This window comes from Tetrao urogallus (assembly GCF_951394365.1).
Source record: "Tetrao urogallus genome assembly, chromosome: 22".
NCBI lineage: Eukaryota > Metazoa > Chordata > Aves > Galliformes > Phasianidae > Tetrao > Tetrao urogallus.
In genome coordinates, this window is record NC_136835.1 from 6,203,309 (window position 1) to 6,222,472 (window position 19,164).

General features: G+C 53.4%; 1 protein-coding gene across 1 annotated transcript; it reads right to left on the reverse strand.

Annotated features, from left to right (window-relative positions):
• Positions 1–1,034: 1,034 nt before the first annotated feature.
• DCPS (decapping enzyme, scavenger) lies at positions 1,035–19,101 on the reverse strand (the record flags this gene model as incomplete). Its single annotated transcript, XM_079545758.1, has 6 exons — positions 1,035–1,301; positions 3,188–3,298; positions 6,917–7,030; positions 11,063–11,208; positions 18,703–18,871; positions 18,958–19,101. The coding sequence occupies 6 exons, from the start codon at positions 19,099–19,101 to the stop codon at positions 1,035–1,037; spliced, it is 951 nt and encodes a 316-aa protein (XP_079401884.1).
• Between the last annotated feature and the right edge of the window lie 63 nt (positions 19,102–19,164).

Below are 19,164 nucleotides of genomic sequence, written 5' to 3' on the forward strand. Positions count from 1 at the left end.
CGCCCAGCTCAGGGCTACAGGGTCAGGGGGAATCCTAGCAGTGAAAGGGTTTAAGTGTAGGGGTGCAAGGTTGGGGGCAGCCACAGCAACACCCCCAGATCTGTTCCTCAGTTCCTAAGGCAGCTCTGATGCAAGCAGAGATGTGCTCTGCTCTGCACGGCCTGTGGGAAACGGGCAACAAGAAAACTCCCCTAACAGGTTACCCCTGCCCTCCTCAGCCACACGCTGCATTTTTGCAAAAAATAACCAAATCTGACAAGACTTGGCTGCATTCAGATGCTCTGCCTCTCCCTGCTGCTAAAAGGTACCAGGGAACGGCCTGACCTGAATTTTTATTCATCAGATGAGAACAAAGCCCCGGGCATCTCTTGTGATGTGACTTGCATCCAGCAGGCTCGGGATCGCTCCATTACAGAGCAGCCCTGGAAACAAGGAACTGCAGTTATTTATTTTTTTTGCCCCCAGAGCAAAGGAGTCAGCAAAAAGAAAAGTGAGAAGGAAAGCCAGCGGAAAGCCGAAAGGAGCAGACAGCAGGATGGGCAGCAACATGATGCCTGCAATTACACCCCTGGTTACCGACTGACCAGAAACCAGAGCCCTCGCTGGCAGTGAGAACTCATGCAGTTTTCAGAGGTTTTGTCCCTCGGTGAGGAAGCAGAGTGTGGGCAGATTCCATGCGATTCCATGATTCCACGACCTCGTTCCCATGCCACCATTTCCAGGGCTCTGGAGAACACCATGGCATGGAGAACTGGCTGAAGGTGGATGGGCCCAGGTCCTCCTGTCGCAGTCCCTCAGAGGAGCCCAGGCTGCTGCTGTGTCTGCTTAAAAAACCAACACACCACCAGGGTTACCCAATGAAGGTTTTAATTGACTTACGGAGCAGTTGCCATAGCAATGGGCTGACAGCCCCAATTTCATACAAAACCCGAGTATAAAAAAAACCAAAAAGCGACAAAACTCTAAAAACAAAAATCACCCGAACCCACGGGACAAAAAGATAAAAACGCAGCTCCACGTTTGGCTCTGCCAGCTCACGCTCTTCCTGCCTCCTGGAATTTCTTGAGCAGGGGTTCGTCAGCCCGCAGGGCGAAGGTCAGCGCCCGCTTCTGGTAGAACTCAGCATCCAGCAGCAGGTTGTCGATGACGTCCTCCAGCAGATGGGCTCTCTCAGCAGAGCTGCCCGGAGCATCGTAGCCCAGGGCGGTGAAATGCACGTGCAGGTGGTAGTAGGAGGGCTGGTAGTGCAGGTAGATGCGGAGCTGGGATCCGGGCACACCAAAGCGTTTTGCTATGGCTTCCTACAGACACACACGGGTCAGTGAGGGGGGGAAGAGCCGGGGGGTGGGAAAAGAGCCCCCAGGTGTGGGGAGAAAGGTGGAGCCAGCGGCCAAAGCCTGTGGCCATCAGGAATGTGCCTGCAGGACCTAAACCAGAGGAGAAGGTGCAGGCATCGAAAACGTGGAGGGAAGCTGCTGAATGAACACCCGGCAAGAGGAGAGCTCTGCTCACATTGCTGCCCACAGCCAGGGGAGCGCTGAGCCCATTGGAAGGGAGAGGCGAAGCGAGATGAGCGCTGCTTCCTCCCTCCTTACAGAAAGGGACGGGGAAACGGAGAAGGGCAGAAGCCCTTCCTGCCAGCCCCGCTTCTCCGTAACAGGACGTGCTCCGTGCTCCCATTGTTTTCCATTCCTCCCTTATCTCTCCAGCTCACTCAGCAAGTTACAGGATCCCGTTACCAGCCAGTGTAATTAAAGCTATAAACAGCAATGGCAAACTCCAACACAAGGGCTCGGTTTGCTGCTCAGCACACTGCAATCCCCTGACTAATCTCTTAATTAATCTCTGCTTTCCCTAGTGCAATTACTTTCCAAATTTCTAATGCAGTGAAGGGAACTATCACACATTGATCTACATGGCCCATTACCAAGCGTGCCCTGGAACAGCCACCAGCCAGAGAAAATGGCCGGGAGGTTACAAAGGCAGCTGCTAGCACACACAGGAGGATGAGCTCGACTCTGAGCTCACTGCAGACAAAGCTGTACCAGACACTTCTGAAAGGGGAGAGAGGTGAGGAGCTTGCTGGCCGCAGTAAAAAGTCCCAGTTCCAAGGCAGGCAGTGCTCAGATTTCATTCCCAGCCTGGCTGCCAAGAGGAAGAGGGTGTTTTCTTCTTAAAGAAGAGCAAGGCTTTGCTCCAGAGGGATGGGTGGACTCCCAGACACATCCACACCTCTCCAGCCCATTCCAAAAAGATGCTCCCTTCTCCTAGAACGCACTGCAGTGACACGAGATGGAACAGCGTGAGGCCAAAGGCAGCAGCAGAAATATATGTCTGTTCTCAAGCCGTGGAGGAGAGCTTCAGCCCCAGCATGAGTGCTCAGCACCACCACGGTGATGTGCAAATGGACGCCTGGTGGCTGCAGGAGGAAAGAGAGGCCACCAAGGCCTCCAGCATTGATGCAGTGTGGCCAGGCTGCGCAGGGCAGCACTGGGAGGGGTTTCCCAGCTGACAGACCCTTGTAAGGCAAGCACAGAGCACATCGCCTGCTGGGCAGGCTCTGCTGCAGTCTCAGGAAGGGAAACGGGCAGGGGAGGCATTCACACCTCCCCCCACCATCTCCCATGAGAGGGTCTAAACTGAGGAGGAGAGGAAATCAGCAAATGCTTCCCATGGCCCTGTGGAGACTTGCTGCTTTGCTGGGCACCAAGCCCTGCTCAGCGCCTGGAGCAGTTCAGGACACTTGCGACGTATCTGGCCTCAAGAGCATACGAGCTGAAGCACAAAGAGGATTTAAAGTGCCCTCTTTTCATCACCCTGCTCCATTTCCCCTTCTCAGCTCTTCCCAGGGCCTGGTGCTGCACTGTGATGCATCCCCACATCGCACAGTCACACAACACAGCACAGCAGCGCTGCAAGAACAAGGCAACATCCTCCACAGGCAGCTCATACCACAGGGTGCAATGCAAGGAGGAAAGTCACCTCCACCTATTAAGCAATGCCCCTGGTTGCAATAGGGCTTGTATTGCAGGGGAACGAAGGGGAGGAGCTCAGGAGGGAGAAGTGAGCATCGCTCAGCTTTGGTGTCCACACAGAGAGCGGCTCTCTGCCAAACCAGGCAGCCACAGCAGGTGCCAGGAGCCGAGGCAGGGAGTTGCAGCAGCTCGCTGTGCCTTCCTGCACTCACCTTGCCCTCCTGCAGGACGTTCCTCAGCAAAGGGAGGTGCTCTGCTGTGAGGTCCCGGAGAGACTTCACACCGCGGCGGTGAACGAGGGCTATCAGGTAGAGGTCCTCGAGCTGTGGAGAGGCAGAAACAGAGGAGAACGATGCCTACAGCAGAAAGCAGGTGGAGGCTCAAGCACGGTGCAGAGCTTTCTGGGCTGTGCTGTAATGTGCACACACACTTATCTGCTGACTTCTTTCACCAACCTCCAGGCTAGGTGGATCCTAGCTCCGAACCCCAGTAACGTCTCCTCAAACACTTCAGAAGCACCTGTCCAAGTGCACAGCACACTAAACCTTCCTCACAGGGCAGCAGAGGTGCAGCACTTGCCTAGGCAGCAGGGAACTGAACTGCAGTGCTGAGCTCAGCCTTTCTGCAGAGCAAGAGGGTGGCTTATCTCCGCGCTCAGCAGAGGATTTGCAGTGAATTCCAGCAGCCAAAGCTGCGACTGTAGATTTTTCCGAATGTAAAGCTTCCCCTATTGCCTCTGTACAAACAGTGGTCCGTTTTCCAGTGACTCCAGTTTTATAAATAACTATTTTCAAGTGTTCATCTGTCACCTGACAGCCCCACAGTGACATACGGCCGCCCCGCAGCGCTCAGACCAACCTTTGCCATCTCCGGAAGCAATTTACTGAATTAAATGTTCAGTGAAACAAAAGGTCTTGGATCATTATATATTAAAAAAAAATAAATCAGTCAAATGGCTTTGTGGCATTGCTGCCCAGGAGATAATAAACACAGAGATGAAGTCTCCTGTACAGGGATCAGACTGAACACGGAGGCAGCCAGGACAAGACAGGCTCCACACCACGATTAACACTGATGTTCTTCAGCAATATCTGCAGCTGAGAGTCTCTCACACCCAAGCCTACCTGTGCTCCCTGCACTGTGTGCTGGCAAGCAGCTGCTCGAGGCTATTTCCTCAACTGCCTGCGTTTCCAAAACCAAATGTCCTGCAAAGTCCAGCCCCTTTCCGCAGCACTTCATCCCTGTCTCCTTCAGTTTAGTTAGTGGCTTTCTAACAATATAAACAGTGTGTAGCAAAGGGTTTGGATATCTACAGCCCAGCAGATCTCTTCAGAGTTATAAGCAATCCATCTGGCTATTTGAAAACAGATGTTTGTGCCAAAAGATGCTTGAAGAGCTCTGCCCTGGGACTCGAAATACAAAGCTTCATTTGCATCCAGCCAGCAAAGCCGTTCTCGTGCTGTGACCCGGCTCTCACAGCAGCACAGCTCCAGAGGAAGATGGCCTCTCAGTTTGTCCTCTTCAAACCAGAGCTGGCTCACAGGGGAAAAGCAAACATCCCCTCTCCTTAGAACATCTGTACGTTGCTGTTTGAAACAAATACGCCTGTTGCTAAAAAGGCCCTCAATGATGTCATGCACGGCACCATTTCAGGCAACGCCTCGGGGCTCCTGTGGGCTTGAGAAAAGCTGGAGGGATCCAGAAGGGGCTGTCAGCACCACGTCTAACCAGGACTCGCTTGCTCTGCACAGCCGAGCTGCCACGCTGCTGCTGCAGCACTTTCAGGTACCCCCTGAAACGAAGCACGAAGCACGGTCGCTCCTGGCCCAGCGGCAGGCAGAGGCAGCGAGCAGCAGCACACAGGCAGGGAATCCTCCTCCATCCATCAGCCCGAAGCAACGACAGGTGAATCCACATTTAGCAAACTGCTACGCTAGCACAGCGCGATGCTGTTGGACAGAACTCTGAACCTGAGCTGCAGGGAGGTTTGCACAGCGCTGCTGGGAGCCCTGCCTCACCACCCTCATTTCATTCAGCAGCCCACGGATGCTCGGATGAGCCGAAATGGGAACGGCCGGCGGCTCTGAAGTGCAGCTGCAGGGATGAGATCTGATCTGACAGATCCCATGTTTCATCTAATACTTTAGGTCTTGAGACACGCTGGATTCAAACCTGTTCAGTTTCTCTCTGAATACCATTCATTTATGGCAATGTCTCACTTAAAAGACACTACTGAGCGCACATCCAGCTGCCCAGGAGCAGGAAAACCAGCTCTAACCTTCCTGATGACGGCCTCAGCGAGGAGCCACGCACACACCCTGCTCAGCACAACACCCCTGCTGGGAAGAGACAGGCAGCACAAGGGGCATGGATCCTGGCAGCCAGAAGCGCAGAGAAATCAAGTCCAAGCCCTTCTCTCAGGGTAAGGAATCATGCAAATAAGGCAGGAGTCCAGATCTCTGCTTTTTAAAACTCAGAGGGCACCCAGCTGTCAACAGCTATCAGTGGGGATGAAGCACCTGCATGGAGCGCGCCGAAGCCCCCAGCTCAGCACTCCCACAGTGCCTGCAGGGACTGAGAGCAGCCCCAGCCCTGGGGACGTGGCTGTGCTGCTGCAGAGGCAGTGAGAGCACCCAGAGAGTGCAGCCATGGGGAAAAAATCAAGAAGATCCTGTTTGGATCACAAGCAAACCACAGCAGCATGGGAAACCTCCCCTACAGACACATCCTGCCATGCAGGTGCTCCCTAACTGCATTGCGCACAGCAGGTCTGTAGAGAAATCTGGCTACAGCTTCAAGCTCATCTGTCTTTAACACTGCAGTGAGCTGCACAGCTTGGTTCTGGAGAGAAAGCATTTACAGTGAGGCTTTGCTCAGAGAAAAGAGCACATTGCTGAGAATTAACTTCCCAGGATCACTGCATTGCTGCCACCATCTTGCAGGGTGCTGGGCAACAGAAATCAAAGCTCAGTTACCCCACAGCAACAAGGCATGGGATTTTTAGAACAGGTGACGTGCGGGGAATTCCAGGTTTGCATGGACTGCCCTGCAGTAACTTACCTGTCCTCACCTCCCATAGGCCCAGGCAATTCAGCACCAGATGGAAGTCGGCTCTCCTGCCTCCCTCCTGCCCCCAGCCCACGCTCAGCACAGAGATACAGAATCGTGCTGTGCTAAGAGCTTAGAAGGGTTATTTTTAGTTCCCATTTCCACGTTTTCATCAAACTTTCCCTCGGTGCCACCCACAGAGAGGTTCTGAGGATCAGAAACACGAAGGGGACTTTTTGACTCCACGGGGCTTGGAGCCCTGCTTCTTTGAGCCTGGGGCATTTCATCTCTGCAGGCACGCCGCGGGCCTTGATGTCTCCAGGCCATAGAAGTGCCACATGAATCGAGCCAGAGTCAAAAGAAATAATGAGCCACTCAATTTAGGATTACAGCCCGGGCTAAAACCTCTGAATCTCAACAAGTGGCCACTCCAGCGAGGGGTTAAGCAGCTGCTCATAAGCTAACAGCCATCTGTTTAATATTGTGTGAGGAGAGTTAATTGGAAGGACGACACATCTGCCTGATTTATGCCTAATATTTAGGCTGACAGAAACCCAAACAAAGGAATCCATCAGGAACAACAGGCAGCTGGATTTCGGTTCCAACACATCCAGACAGCGCTCAGGCTAACACAGGAAAGAGAAAGTGAAGCTAATAAATAAATCACTGAGCAGCAGTGAGGACAGCCTGCGTTTTGCAGTGTCCACCATTAGCACATCCTAAAAGGCCCTGAGTCACTGGTAACATCATTGCTTAATTAGTGTGAACAGGAAGGATGCATTCCCCTACTAGAGGTTTCATTAACGTGCTATTAGTGACACCAAAGTGGACATTTCCTCTGTAATGCCTCTCAACAAGCAGCATCCCTTCAAAACCAAGAGTAGCAAACAAACCTGGTTTTGATTCCACTTAAAATCTGGAACTAGAACAAAGCCATTGCAAGGGTCTGGGTTTTCATGGATGATTCGATCAGCCTCAGCTTTCTTCTCCAGGATATTATACACCCACTGAAAGAGAAACATGTGATTTAGAAACCAGCAGAGCAAAAAGCTCAGGCACATTTAGCCCAGGCTCATGGATTAGTCTGTATGCATTGCAAGCAGAACGTGGAAAAAAAGAAAAAAGACGACCAAATAATTTCATGGCCAACAACATTTGCAGTTAATTACCCATAGCACACTCCAACAAACTCCAGGCTATTACAGGCACTTCAGTTAAAAGATACCCTCTGACCCCGCTGCATGGTGCGGCCCCACTGCCTCGCTGAATTATTCAGGGATTTTTGTTGTCCTCTCGAGCATTAAGAATCGGCCACAGCTGGAGATGAGGCATTGGACAGAGATGGTTTAGAAACTGCTGTATTTGCTTGTAAGAGGATTTGGAGATAATTCTGCCCAACGGGGTCTTGCAGTTCTCCATCACGCCCACAGAGCTCACGATGCTCCCAGCCAGCAGCCAGAGCCCCGGGGCCGGCAGAGGCTGAGCTCAGCTCCCGCGGGGCCTGGCGCTGCCTCCATCCACCTTTCACGCCCCACGCTGTCCTGAAACCTTTACAACGAGCTGTGGAGAGGAAACCCGGCTGGTTTTTCCATTCGGAAGGGAAGCAGCAGATTGCTGCAAGGCTGAGGCTGGACGGGGCTCCTGCTGCTGGCAGCCAGCACTCTGCGGGCCAGGACGAGAGGCCTGTGTTTTCTTGGGCAAGTCACGTTTCCTGACTGGTTAGAAAAGAGCTCACCGCTCTTCTTCCTCTATATTTAAAGCTTCGGCCTCCAACAGCCAGCAATCCTTGCTCTGGTTATCCCCTGCATTCCTCGCTGGGCTGCTGGGAGGGAGAACAGGAGGACGTGGGAGCGCAGACTCTGCAGAGGAAGAGCTCCTGAGAGCAAAGCACCACGCAGAGACAAGTCTCCACTCTCCAACAGGGATAACTGACGAGATGAGACATGACAGAGAAAGCACCTTCACGCCTGGAAGACTGCCTGTCCTGGTTACAAGCTGCCCACCTGCCCTCTTGCCAAACACAAAGGTCCTCTTTCACAGAGGGAGCTGCAAGTTGGCTTCTAGATGCTAGCAGTTTCAGACTTCCAGCATTAATCAGGTCTAAAGAAAAAAAGCAAGGCAGCAGAAATTGGCTGGGCTTCGAAAGCTTCAATCATTTTGAAACACCAGTGGCCCTTCCACTGCAGAAAGCCTTCCCTGAAACAACCAGGCTGTAGAAGTGCCACAGTTGTTTCAGCTTTACGGATATGGCAAACAACTGAACTGCACACAACGCTCATCACCACCACGCTCACCTTCCCATGGAGCTTAGGTACAACACACTGCTGCTGTCCCAGGGGGAGTGGAAGCACCAAGCCACTGCCGGCCCTGCAGACACACTCAGCAAGCTGGCTCAGTGGCTGCTGTGTGCAACAGATGCTTGAGATGAAAGACAGCCCTGCTGGGAACTCTGTCAGGAGTTTAATTAATCTAATCAAAACTTAGGATCGTAGTGAACTGACCTGAATATATCTCCTTAGGGACAAACAAACCTCCCCAGCCTCGATCCTTTTCTTTCTTAAGTTCCCACTCTTTCCTCCCTAGCGATAACATCCCAGAGAGATTCTCAGAGATTATGGAACACATGGCACAAGACTGCTGTGCTCCGTGACCCTGTGAGAAAGGCAGGGCAGGAAGCTCAGAAGGAAATGAAAGTTTGCCACTCACTTTTTCACGCCGCCTCTTTTGAGCAGTGCCAACCTGTGGGTACCCCAATAAGCTCACATACAGGATGAGCAGAGCCATAAACCGCTGCTGCCCCATGATGACCAGCAGTCATCAGCTGGCTGCTCCTGCTCTTTCCAGCACAAGCCTGGGGAAGACAACACGTCCACAAGCTGGCACTACAATAAAACTATTATGCTGAAAGCAGCCAGAATTTGCATCCTCCAGGCAGAAAACAGAGCCTCCTCTGTAGTCCTTCAATACTTTTGCCTTTCACGTTTCCTCTTCCTTTTGACAAAACCAATTAGATAAAGACAAGAAACTGCATTATCAAATCTCAGAGGACAGATGCTCAGACCAAGATCGCCAAGCACAGATAAGGCAGCTGCTCCCAAGGTTGGCAGGAACATGCTTCCATCCACCTACTTCATGCAGAAATCAGCTGACAAGCATTCGGTGGAACAGGTAGAGAGACCTCGTACTGCTGAGGGCAGCTGCTGTGTCACAGAACTTAGCCTGCAGAGCAAAGACACGGAGAAAACATTTGTGCAGGCTGCTATCAGGTGCAAATACACTCTTTTGTTTCTCCAGCTAATAAATGCTTCCTATAAATTAGGGGTGTTGCAGTCCAACTGCTGGCAAGAAAACTGAATGATGGAGGGAACAAATGTGGGTGAGCAAGGAGTAACGGAGCACGCTGCAGCTTGCAGGGTGCCTCCTGGAACTCCATGCACAAAGCAAGATTCACATCAGCTGCAAGTGATTAGAGCACAACAGCAAACCCACAGCCAGTCTGCTGCAGTTTAAATCAGTAAGAGAAAGATGTGAGGAGGGGACACATGAGGTCTGTGGTTGTCTGTCTTTCATTTGAGACAAAGGAGCTTATTTTTAATGAATAGCCTCGACAGACCCTCACCTGCAGTCAGCTGGAAAGGGCGCACACTTCGCTCATCAGCAAGGTGCAGAAGCAGCATCACCAGGGAGAGGATGCAGGAGCTATTGCCTGGTTTTAAGAGCCACTTGGTTTGCTTGATGGTTTCCTTTTCACGGCAGTGGCTGCACAGATTAGATACATAAGCAATGAGTTGCTTTTAATGCACCAAAAGAGCAGTAATCAATTACTCGAGTAAGCTCGACATTGCTAGGATTCATTTTATTCCCTCATCTGCACAGGTTGGCATGAATTGCCCCTACAGACTTTCGTTCCTTCAGCCTATAAAGATGTGGAAGAGAGGAGCAGTCAAAAAAGAGGAAACAAGAAACGAGTGCATTGCCGCTGCCGGTGGTGAGAGGCAGCCCAAAAATTCAGCTCCTGCACGTGGGATATGAACTGGAAGACTGAAAGGCAGAGCAGTTGTATGCAAAGCACTAGGAGTGAGTTGTGATGCAAGGAATCCAAGCACAGTGTAGGTCTTCCCATTTCAAAGCACCCAAGAGACTCCCACAAGGCCCAGCAAAGTGCACCAATTCCACCCTCAGAGAGAAGAAATGTCCCAACACAGCAGGTCTCCAGGAGCCTTGAGAAGGGCACACTGGATAAATCTCCAAAGGAAGAGCTTTTCTATAATGATGTAGCAGTGCTACCGAAGAACAGAAGGAGAGCTCTACTGGGAGAGCTTGGGGAAAGAGCCCTGCTTAGCACTGCTGTGCTTACCAAAAAGGTCAGACAGCCTCGAGAAAGTGCAGCAGTTAAGTGGGTGTTCTCAGGGAAACAGTCAGCATCACAGATCCCAAACTTCACAGTTCTGCTGCCAGTCACGTCTGAGAAACAGGCGTGTTAGAAGAGAGGGTGAAACACCACAGAGCTGACAACACACGGATGGAGCAGCCAGCAGGGAGACGGGGCAGAGCTCTGCTGATTCATCTGCCTGCAGTCCAGGCTTCGAGGAGACATCTGACAGCCCAGCGTGTTAAAGAGGGAGGCCAAAGACAGGCAGAGCTCTGCTTCCATCCCCAGAGCTCCTGCAAACATCAAGCTCTGCAGAGACTGTTGACTTCAAGGCACTGTCAGCTCTCATTTGGCCAAAGGAACGGGAGACCAGCATGCCAGGAAGGCGACACACGAGGCCCAGAACAGCTCCTGGAGGTGCAGCCCCTGGCAGCTGTGCAGTACCAAAACCAAAACAGAGACTACTGCAAAACAAGAACCCAGTTGAGAACCCTGCTCTAATTCTCATCATGCAAATCCACTCCGGTACCACTGCAAACAGAACTCACCGTGTTTGTCACAGCGAGGGTCACCACAGCAGTGCCTGAAGCACCTCTTCCTGCAGGCTCTCCACCCCTGCAGAGGGACGCGCAGCCCCAGACCCCCTGAGAAGCAGCAGTGCCCATACCTGGATGCTGAAGCTCTGGGACTGGATGAAGGGCAGTGTTATGTTCTTGTAGTCCTCCCAGGTTTCACGGACCAGGTGCACTTCCTGACGGAGGTATTTCTGAAGGTGTTTCTCTGTGGCAGGGTACACCACTGTGGCTTTTATCTCTAGGAAAAAAAAAAAAAAAAAAAAAAACAACCATATTTACTGAATTATAATCACAGATGAAACCCGAGTTACTTCCTTTAGTTCCTCATAAACCTGTTTTTGCCCTCTAATAAATGCCACGCTAACACATTTCAAAAATATACCATTAAAATAGCAGGGGAGAGCTGACACAGATGGCAAACAAGCACTTGAACCAGCAGGGCTCCTTCTGTCATCACGGAAAGGAGCTCAGTGCATCTGCACAGAGGAACACAATAAGCTGACAGCACAGCCAGGGCCAGTATTTCCAGTTCAGGTGGAAGGGAACGCTGGGTGAAACTTTTCCCACACTCACTTCTCAGATATATCAGCAACATCAGTGCACATCTGGGGCTCCCAGGGAAAAGTTTATGTGCAGTCAAGTAGGACAGAAGCAGCACATGGCAGCACTGCCCAGGGCTGAGAAGCACGTTCCTCATTCTTTCCACCTGAGGGTAATCAGATGCTATCAAGAAACTCTCTCCATCCACCAAAGCAGACATCCCATGGGCTGCACGCAGCAGGCCTGCACAAGGAGCCACTGTCCCTGCAGAAAGCCACAATCCCAGACGTTTTGTTCCTTCACTTGCGTGCAGCTTCAGTGCAGCTGCCCAAACTCCAGCAGCAAGGAAGGCAGCCCCAGCCGCTCCCTGACTGCAAACAGCCCATCTGAAGCAGCTCAGCTCCCCTTCCAGCTCCAAGATGACGCAGCCTACTTTTGAGCAGTTGAGGAGCCAAAACTCCACTTGACACGGCTTCTGAGCACGCCCAAGTTGTGTCTGAGGGCACACCCTGCTACCTGCTCCCAGAGAACAGGATTAGGACAGGAGCAGAGCAAAAAGCTTTTAAACGAGGACAGGCACCTCACCAACCCCTCGTGAGCTCAAGCAGCTAAGCTGCTGCAAAGGCATCGGGACAGCTGGTGTCCACAGAAGCGACAGTAGATGGGTACAGGAAGAAAAGCAGAAGAAATGGGCACTCCTGCCATGATGGGCAATTCCATTCTGACCCCATCCTGCTCCGTCACACCCCATTGGGGCTGTGAGCCCAAAAGCTCCCTGCATTTACAATGCAGCTCCTCTGAAAGCCTCTTCCAGCACAGCGCCTGAGGCAGCTCTGTGCAGCCCCTGATATCCAGGCCATCCTTCTGCCCTGCGGGAAAGGCTCTCTGCTGGCCCACACCCTGCACCAGGCACAGCACACAGGAACAAAACCTCCTTGTGCACATGGCCTTTAACTCACAGATTCTCTTCCCAAAAGAGGAGACACGGGGCACGTGGACGATCCATGGCAGGCAGCGCTGCTCCCAAAGCTCCCAGCCATGACGATGCTCAGCCCTGAGGAAAGGAGGCCAAGGACAGAGGGACACATCTGGAAGGCGCCGCGGCTGCTGGGATGAGCGCAGGGCTGATTCAGTGCTCCCCTTCACCAGCTGGCAAGCAGAGAGCATTCAGCTGGTTACTTTCACTAAAGGAAAACAACCCCTGTTTACTTTGAGATTACAACTTGGAGGTGTATTTTCCACGACATTGAACAGGATTCCAGCATGCACCTCACTGACCTGGCAGCCCTGGCCTTGGCAGCAGTAAATCTCACTCGCAGCACTTGGGAAATATCCCTCCTTGCCCGAGGGTGGATGTGCAACAGCTGCAGGAGCCAGCGGCCCGCTGGTGGAACTCTGAACAACTGAAGGCAGAACACCCCGTCCTGACCCCAAACGAAGCCATCAGACCCACGCACGGGGCAGAAGTCCTGCAGCTTTCCCAGCTTGTGCCCAAGCTCTGCAACGGCTTTTGCTGCTGCCACAAAAAGCAGCAGCACCGAGCAGCTGTGCCTCACACTTCACAGATGAATATATGCTAGCCAGACGTGGAATATAAATATCTATTTGTTCTTAAAGCCAGGACTCTGGGTGGGTGTCTTTTTTTTGTTTTTTGGTTTCTGTTCTTTTTAAGGTCAGCGCTGCACAAGCTGGGAGCCTCTGTCTTTTCATTCCATGCCAAACCCAGCTTAATGAAATCCACAGGAAAATGCTGGTAACATGAAATATGAAAATGCAAACCACAAGGGCAGTCTGGTCCGATTCCCACTGTACACATGTTCAAACAAGGTTGTTTTCCAGGGCTCGATTAGCACTTTGAGCGGGGTGATGTAATACCCAAAGACGAGGCTGCGGCTCCTCCACTCCTTGCTTTAAAAAGACCAAAAAAAAGCACTGGAGAAAAGCAGGAGATAAAAGGCCAAGCCCTCGCACTCAGGGTGCAACGGCGAGCAGCCCCACTGCAGACACAGCACGACTGCACTCACTGCTGAACCTTTCCATTTGCTGGCAGCCAACCGCACTCATGTCTCATTCTGAAAGCTGCCCTGCGCCCAGCAGGCTCCACGTGTGCTAAAGCACCACGGCTGGTGCACGACGGGAGCAATCCGTGCTGGCCTGGAAACGGGGCGAAGCACCGCTGTGCACATCGGGTGGTTTTCAGGTTGGTAAATGGTTGGCACTTATCGCTGCCTGCATCTGGGTCGTGTTGGCCAGCCTGTTCCGGGATGGCAGCCCGAAAGGGCTGTGGTTTAACTCCAGGACTCAGCACTCTTAGCTGGAGGCAGCTAAAAAAATACCAAAAACTGAGGTCTAAATGGAAGGATCCCGGATAAATGTGTGCCAGACGTACTTGGATTCCTGGGCATCACCTTACAAAGGGAGCAGGTGTGTCTGAGGGAAAACTCCATGACTTCAGTTCCACATCCACAGGGAAATGAAGCTCAGACTGCCTAGAACCAAACAGTTCCTCTCCTCCTCTGATGAGAGTGCAAAAAAACCCACTCACTTCTTCACCCCCCTCAAGAATTCGGAGGCAGCACCACAAGGGCCTCACCATGTGTTTGTTACCTGTTTTAAATCAATGTAAGCTGCTGAGGAGCTGAGAGAAGCAGGCAGGCAGGAACAGCCCCGGGGCAGGGACACTTTTCCCCCCTTTGCCAATAGGAAGCCCAGGTGCTTTGGTTTACGACTGAGCACACAAAGCCGAAGGGAGAATTGATTGCACTCTTCCAAGTTCTTCCTCTGCAAGATCTTGCATGTTGCATACACCTTTCTGCACCATCCTCAGCTTCCCCTTTCAATGCCAAGTTATTCAAGCACAGTGGCACGCAACCTCCCCTTCCCATTTATCCTTGTTCATGATGACAACTGTCAGCATCCCCAAATGAGCCCCACGTACCCCACCCCCAGCTGTACTGTGCTCCATCACAGGCTTCTGGGGCTTTCACTGCAGAACGAGACAAAAGCACACAAAAAGGAGAAAGCTTTCAAGAGCTCTCACACTCTCCAAGGCCAGCACATGCCAGGGCAAGCCAAGTGTGCTGCTGGGGACTCTGCCAAGCTGTCTGGCCGCTGCTTCTCATCCTGAGATGGAGAGGACGTGGTGGGCGCTGGCTGCAGTGTGGGAAAGAGAATCTCTGAGTCACCAGCTCTCGAGAGCTGGAGCGCAGCACAGGAACGGCGCCCACTGCCCAGCAGAGCAGCCCTCCCTCGCTGCCTGCACCTACCCCCACCTGGCTCCAGCCCAACGGCTCCCGCTGCTCAGGCTCCAGCCTTCTGTTCAATCACAGAGTCTCATTATGATATTTAAGCAGCCTGCTCGCTGTGCCAGGAGCGCGGCAGCACAGCCATGGGAAGCACTGCAGACTCGGCTGCAGACGTCCATGCAGCTCATGCACGTCTCTCCAGCTCCTGCTGCCTGAAACCAGATCCTTGCTGGGCTCAGGAATGCAGGAATATGTATCACTTCCTGCATGACTGAATAGTTTCCCCGCTGCCTTCCATACTCTTCCATTTCTCCCACAGTTTCTCCACCCTGCGTCGGAGTGTCTGTCAGTAATGCTCATTTTTAGACTCTAAGCTGGTGAGCTTCAGGCTGCAGCATGAGGACGTGCTCGCAAATGGAGCTGTGACACGTAGCTGCCAATCGTGCACAGCAGATAAAGCTTCCTTCCAGTGCAGACTGATGAGAGCCCTTGAATTACGTGAGCACGGCCGAGGTGCCATGAAACACAACATCTCTCAGCAGCCAGGCTGCACCGTGCTGGAAAACACAAGCTGCCTGCTAAACAGATGTCAGCTGAACAAATGCATCACCAGGGCCTGGATGCTGGGAGGGAACGCATTGCTTAAACCATCGAGCTTTTGCAGTCAGTCCTCTGGCACCTGGAAAATCTTTTCCCTGCTGTGAAAGCAGCTCCAGCTCCCTGGGCTGTGATTTCCTCTGCCAGCACATCCGACCTTCAGAGGTAAGCTGCCAGTTAAACCCAAGCAGGAGCAAAGGGCAGGGAAGGCAGCGCAGTGGCATTTAGGAACGGCAGGAACTTAGCGTGAGACGGCTCTCCCCGCATTCCCCTGCCAGCCCATGCTGTGCTGTTTTGCAGATGTGGGGCAGTGTTTGCAGCTGTGCTCCACAGAGCTGTGCCCAACACAACCCAGCACTCAGTGGCTGGCCCACAGCGGAGCTGCAAAGGCTCTCCTTTTGCAATATTAGACCAGTTAAGGTCAGAGGACATATCAACCAACTCACTAGCAAGTCATCTCCTTATTCCGGTGGCTCTGAATGGCAAATTATCTTCTCCTCCATCAGGTGGGCTTGGATTACCCTTCAGATGCACGCCCTCTAGGCGGGTTTTCAAATGCATTTCCCATTTCATCCACTGCACATCTGTTCCAGCGGCCACAACAAGCAGCACAAGCCGAGGTCCTCCAGCCAGGACCCACTCTGCCACAATCCCTGCCCCACAAAGCCTGTCCTCAAGCTGCAGAGTGCAATTCTGACTCAGGGTGGAGGGATGTCCCTGCTGCAGGTACCTCACCTCTCAGCCTGCCTCTCCTGCGCCCTGCCACAAAACAAAGCGGCTCACTCAGCCCCGCAGGCTCTTTTACCACCAGGACAAAACAAGCTTTCACTGCACACAGTTTGCATTAGCTTTGCTCCCTGGGTGAAACAGCATCTGAGCAGCTTAAACGAGGAGGTGGGAAAAGAGGAAAGAAAATATCCGCTTTCAGCTCTCACGAAAGCCCAGCTGTCTGCAGGGCCTCCGGGGCCACGGACCACAAAGGCGACATTGAGAAAGGCGCCGCACAAAGCGCAGACCTGCGGGCTGCTAATGAGAGCCAGCTCCTCCCAGAGCTGCCGTTAGCAGGCCCAGCTTCAGCCACGGCACAGAGGTCTGCAGGTCACCTGCAGCTGTGAGCACCTCGCTCCAGGCAGTTTGCTGGAGGGGGTTTAGCTTTACCCTCGGGAAGGGAGAAATTGAGAGTGGGGGCCTGGCTGCTGCACAATCCCTGCACTGAATTCCTCTTCAGTGTGACACTGACCCCAGGGATCAACTCAATGCCAACGTTAGACCTCGACTGCAAAACTAACCGGGCTGTAAGTGCAAACCTCTAAGTGCCAGGAGAGAAAACCTTAACACCACAACCAAGAGACCAAACCGGACCGATGCCTTGCCGGGTCTCCACACGCTCACTTGATGTCCAGGGTTTTCCCAATGTACACAGCCCCACAGGGAACTTCTCATCCATCATTTTAACATTTATTAGCTTCATTCCTTGCGTCAACTCCCTTCTTGGGCCATGACTCAGCTCAAAAGGACAATTTCTTTCCCCTCCCAAACATGCTTCATCTGATGCTAAACGCTCCAGGGTGCCAGCGCTGCTGGTGGAGAGCATCTCATGTGAGGTATCTGCAAATGCAGCTCTTCATAGGAAGAGATGTGACATCTTTGATAGCAACAGACAGCCCTCAGGCTGCCAGGAGGGCCCAGGAGGTGTCTCCCAGTCACACTCAGCATTTACCCTGCCTGCACTTTTTCTCGTGAAATTTTAACAATGCTGCCATCAGAGAGACCAACTGTCCCCAGCTCAACCCTGTTCTGCATGGAGCGACACAGGGACACAGCTTTGCGACAGCAGAGTGGGAGGCAAAGATGCCCCTGTTGTCTTTGTGCTGGAGACACGTTGCTTACAAACCACAGCTCCCATGGACACCTGTGAACGGCAATTTCAAAGGTAATTCAATAAACAAACTTCCACCAAAGGAAGCCAGCAGAACCACGATAGGAGCGCACAGCCTTTATGCCAAGACAGCACGCAGCAGCCGCAAGGCAGCTCCCAGGGCTCGGCTCCCAGCCCTGCAATGCCACCTCGTGGGAGCCACTGCGACTCACCGCCAGCACTGACAGCAGGCGCTGCTGAAATCCTAAGGCTGAAACTCATTTCAAGTCTGCTGCAGAAGAACACATTTTGCACAAGCTTCTACAGCCACGCGGCACTGCCTGCTATGCGATGCAAGCTGAAGACAGATGCGTTGCCCTGAAAACTCCATTTGGGGCCACAACAACTTCTTCCTTCAGGCTATCACTTTGATTGATTTTGCCTACATTAAACCTGTCTGGTTATCATCACATTTATGGAAGTGCTGACACACAATCACTACACTTCCAGAATTTAAACCAACATCAGCATTAAATCAAAGCATCAGCACGGCTGAGAGAGGAGTCCTACCCTCCGTAAGGAAAGCAATTTGATAGCAATGAAAATCCAATTCACAAGGCAACACCGCTGTGACATCTTCATCCTGCTGGGCTGACCTGGCCGCATTCTGCTGTTAATCAGGGAATCGTAACGCAGAGACGTGTGAAATCAGTGGGGAGCAGCAGGAAGGGCAGACGAGGTGCCCACGTGCAGCACACGCTGCAGATTAGCACTTTAATCCCATTGCCAGCACGTTAGCTATCTGCCCTCATAAGGCAACGAGGAAAAAAAGAACAAAAAATGACACCCTGAAAGGAACAGCCTATGAAGGGTGAAGATATGGATTTGAAGGATGAACTCTTCAGTGAGTGAGGAATTGGTGGGCTTCTCATAACCAGGGGGCTGTGGTCAGAGGCTCTACATCCAGGCAGAGGCAGCGCTGAGTTCTGTGCCCCAGGGCTCTCTCCTGGGACCAGAACTCTACAACATCTTTCCCAGTGACGCAGATGGGATCGAGTGCACCTCAGCAAGTTTGCAGATGACACCAAGCTGAGCGGTGCAGCTGACACAACAGAAGAGATGCTACCCAGGGGGACCGGGACGGGCTCAAGAAGCGGGCCTGCAAGGAGCTGCACTTGGCTTGGGGCAACCCCAGAGAAAAACTGACCGAGAGCAGCTCTGCCAAGAGGGACCTGGTGGGCCAAAAGCATAGGCAGGGCAGGAGGGCAGGGCGGTCCTGCAGCCCAGAAGGCCTCCCGTGTCCTGGCCGCACCAAGAGCCAGCAGCGCGGTACGGCGGCCGTCCCCCACCCGGAGCGCGGCCTGCAGCCCGCAGCTCCCAGCACGGAGCGACGCCGAGCCGTCGCAGCGCCTCTCCCGCGAGAGCCGGGCTCGCTCCGCTCGGAGGGCCGGGGGCTCCGCGCAGCGCGCTGCCTCGCGCAGCCCGCACTCACCGCTCAGCTCGGGGGGCGGGTAGAGGCGGTACGTGCTGTAAATGTCGTTGCGCGTCTGCAGCTCCAGCTTGGCGTGCCTCCTCAGCAGCTCCCCGATCTCCTCCTCCCGGAACGGCGTTTTCTCCAGGATCAGCACGGCGTCCGTCTCCTCCCCCGCCGGCCCGGACACCTGCGGCGGCGCGGCCGTGAGCGCGGAGGGAGCCCGCGTCCCGAGCCGGCCTCGCGCAGCCGCGGGGACGGGGCTCTCCCCGGTACCTGGCCGTGCACGAAGGCCGCCTTCTCGCGCGCCGAGTCCCGCAGCAGCCGCCGCATCCGCACGGAGCCCAACGGGAACGGAGAGCCGCCCGGGGCCGCCTCGCCCTCCTCCCGCCGCCGCTTCGGGGCCGGGCCGTCCGCCATGGCCGCGCGGGAACGGCGTGGAGACGGCGCGCGACGGCGCCCCCTCGCGGCCGGAGGACTCGG